Raw genomic sequence first — 3,629 nt, forward strand, 5'->3', positions numbered from 1 at the left:
TACATGTAAATCATCAACAGTCCAAGGGCTCCATGCAGCAGGACTCACTGTTGCTAAAGGGAAACATGTTTGGAGAGTCATATCACAAAATACTCTAACAAAAATATAAAGTATACAACCCCTGATAATTTTGACTATCTACATAACAGCTATGATTCACTGTGCTGATACTGCAACAAACCTGGTACATTGCCTTTCTGTTCTGTGTTTTACTATTTACTTTATCTGTATTTATCTTACATAAATGTCCTAATTTTGTAGTCCTCTTATCTGTTCAGTAATTGTGGTGATTTGAGTTGGGGCCTGATGTTGACATTTTCAAAATTAACTTTTATAAGAAACATAAGATACTTTTCTCTAATTTAGTTGCTACAATTGTAAATACTTTGAGCTTTCATACCATGTATGCATTTCAATATCAACTGAAAGACAGCTGTTTGTTAGTGGATTATATTGTTAGTTGCAGTAACAGACTAAGACCCGCACTGTTGCGTGCAGAGGTTTTATTGGCCAAAACAATTGAAAAGTGATTAAAAAAGGCACAAGATAGCTATGCATCTGGTCAAAGAGGAAGGGAAAACAGTCAGAGAAAAACTGTGGCAGAGACGGCAGCAATAGCATACCTATTTATGGCTGAGGAACACAACATAATAGCCTGGAACACATACAAATGCAACATAAAGATATCGTATAAAGGAATAAATGTCAGTTACAGTAAGCTCTGTTTCAATGCAACTTTCACAAATGATATACAGGGAGAACAACAGAGCTGGGTGAAAGGTCATATCTGGCAGAGAAACATACCAATGTTTGGTTATTTTCTCGATGTTTGGCTTTCCAGCAAACACAGTCCTTCTCAACTTTGTTCAACAACCTCTCAAAGCCCCCCCCTCCTTACTCAAACCATAGTAGTCAGCTTGTCTATGAGATCGTCAATAGTGTAGACCATGAGCTTGATATCATCCTTGTCAGACATACGGTGCTGGCCATGTCGCCGAAGGATAACATCCACATCAGGACTGAGGATACGTTCTGCAACCTGCATGGATATGTGCCAGGGGACATCCTCATCTTTGAGCCCATGAATGAGCCGCACGGGGCAGGTGATGGGAATGGGACTGTGGAGCACACAGTGATTTTCTGCCTCACGCAAAAAGTCCATGCTAAACTTGTAAAAACCCTCCTCTGAGTGTTTGCTGGGCACTGTCCACTCCCCCTTTTCCTCAAACTCCTTACGAGACTGCAAATTTAAACATGAACTTTCTCAGAAAAATATTTAAATATAAAAATAAAATTCATAAATGTTCAAAATTAAATAACTAGTCATGTGATGTACATGGTAATATTTAATGCTCGCACCTCCAGAGGAAGAGAGTTGAACGATGTCACAAGGTGATCAGTGGCACTGGAAATTCCCAGCAGTGCGGCGGTCTTCTCTGGTCGTGCAATAGCTGCCAGCAGCATGAGCCAACCACCTATACTTGAACCCACCAGTATCTATAAGCAAATAAAACTCCAGTAAACTGACTGTATATCAATACTCAGCTGATTAACACAGAAAAACATCCTCATTAAAACATACAATTAAGACAACACCAAATCATGGCAGGGGGAAGAATAAAAATACCAAAAACATGGTGACACAGTGCCACCTACTGGAGACATTGTGACATGCCCACATTGCAAGTTGAAACCATTCCAAATCTTGTACAGATTCTTCAATTTACTTAATACACACATGCACACACACACAGAGTATATAGAAGGATAGATAGATGTAAAGTCCAACATCATTTAGTACCTCTGTCCATGTAAAAAAAGATATCTGTGATTAGGCTGCCTGTGTAGTGACACAATGAAACTCAAATCAAATCAATGTTTTTACCTGTGGTCCCTCTGCTAACTCATCCAACATGAAAAGAACATCTTTTTTCCAGGTACCAATGGTTCCTTCTGCCAGCACCCCCTCTGAGGCACCATGTCCTGTGTAGTCAAACCTGGGATAGCAAACAGAAAAACCCATGGCCATCAGGGGATAAACCATAAACAATTCATGAGGCCACAGACAAGTTGATTTAGATTTTTTTTTAAAAGATGAGTCGAATTTTTTTAAAGATATGAGTAGAATATAAATTATATTGCACACTGAAACAGCATTCATTTTGAACCAGCATTTTAATTTTTGGCACCCAAATTTGATTTGGCAAAAATGCATTAGTCTAGTTTAAGTGAACAAAAACTAAAGATATTTTAGTCTAGCTTTAGTCATTTTTAATGTTTTAATGTTTATATCTAAACGTTCCTAGGATACAGCTGTCACCATCTTTGTTGTATACAGTTGCCATGGTTATAGGTGTAACCTGTGTGTTTAGTGACACACAGGTTAAAACCCAATTCCCTCATTTGACTGTTTCTCACTCGACCCGTAGTTGTTCCAGTCAACCGTCTTGAAGAACATCCCAAAGCTCTTATTCCTGCCCTGAGAAGTAAGGAAAGAGAAGGCTGCCTGAAGATGTCACAAGCGAGAAAACGAGACATTTCTCTGCATTTGGCTTTTATGACCCAGCACAAATTATTTGGCAATTGGACACTTCAGAATAAAGACTAGAGGAAAGGAAGTCTCATGTCCATATAGATGTGTTTGCCTGATTCCAAAGACCCAAGGAAAAGACTCAAGGGAAGCATGGATGCAATTAAGGGAATTGGGATTTACCCAAAGTGCCCCTCTGCCCTGCAGGACAGCGAGCGATTTAGAAGCTGGATTCACTCACATTCTGATTAAAATCCCTTTCAGTGGGTTAAGTTTGAGACGAGAAGCAGAGTCAAACATTAAAACAGTGAGACCTATATGGTTGACTGCCCACATTAATGCCAGAACTGCATGACATGTAAAATGTCTACTTTGTAGAAAACAAGTTGTTACAAACATAGGTGTTTTTATAGTTAAGAAGTAGACTAACATAGATGACAGCTGGCTATATTAGTTGCCTTGAGTCACAACAGTCTTGTAACCTGTGATATAAATAATTACAGTCTATGAAGACCAGCCAGAGTTTATGGTACTGTCGTGACTCAGGATGGCTAGCTGACTCTGGATATCCTGAAGCTCATCACCTGCATCATCAGGCTGATGTCCTGCCAACACAGTCAGTGCAAATGAATTAGTGAACAGGCTTTCAGTTTCTGTCCTGTCTGTGACCACACTCATCAATGAAGTCTGGACTTAGCTGAAGCATCTGCTACTGTATGCACCTGTATGCGAAACCATTCATTTAAAATTAAAAATAATTATGCCACTGTTAGTGCAACTTTTTTCATTTGTACTGAACTGTTTTGTACATATAAATTAAACCTTGGTCCAAAACATTATAACCAGTAAAAGTGTTTTAAAAAAGTTTTAAATTAAAGGAAACAGTGTTGCTTACTTGGAGAAGGCAAAAGAAAGTTAAGCTCTCAGGATAAATTCTAAGAAACCCTTAGCATAATACATTTATCTAATTCTGAATGTACTCATAATGCATCCAGCCCTAGGTATGAGGTATGCAGTGATGTGCGGTCAGGGAAGGCAGGTGAGGCAGAGCCTCCCCTGTCAATCTTGAAAAGAAAAAAAAGTTAACCATAAAATATAA

The 3,629-nt window shown here is 38.8% G+C and overlaps 1 protein-coding gene across 1 annotated transcript in view; it reads right to left on the reverse strand.

Annotated features, from left to right (window-relative positions):
- Window positions 1-488: 488 nt before the first annotated feature.
- The window catches only part of abhd10b (abhydrolase domain containing 10, depalmitoylase b), a 6,473-nt gene continuing 3,332 nt past the window's right edge, over window positions 489-3,629 (reverse strand). The window contains exons 4-6 of the mRNA XM_020599984.1: window positions 1,886-1,997; window positions 1,360-1,497; window positions 489-1,240 (exon numbers count right to left, since the gene is read on the reverse strand). Of these exons, the coding sequence (XP_020455640.1) occupies window positions 899-1,240; window positions 1,360-1,497; window positions 1,886-1,997 (592 nt within the window). The 3' untranslated portion in view covers window positions 489-898. The remainder of the gene's footprint in view (window positions 1,241-1,359; window positions 1,498-1,885; window positions 1,998-3,629) is intronic.

Source organism: Monopterus albus, unplaced genomic scaffold (assembly GCF_001952655.1).
Source record: "Monopterus albus unplaced genomic scaffold, M_albus_1.0 scaffold44.1, whole genome shotgun sequence".
NCBI lineage: Eukaryota > Metazoa > Chordata > Actinopteri > Synbranchiformes > Synbranchidae > Monopterus > Monopterus albus.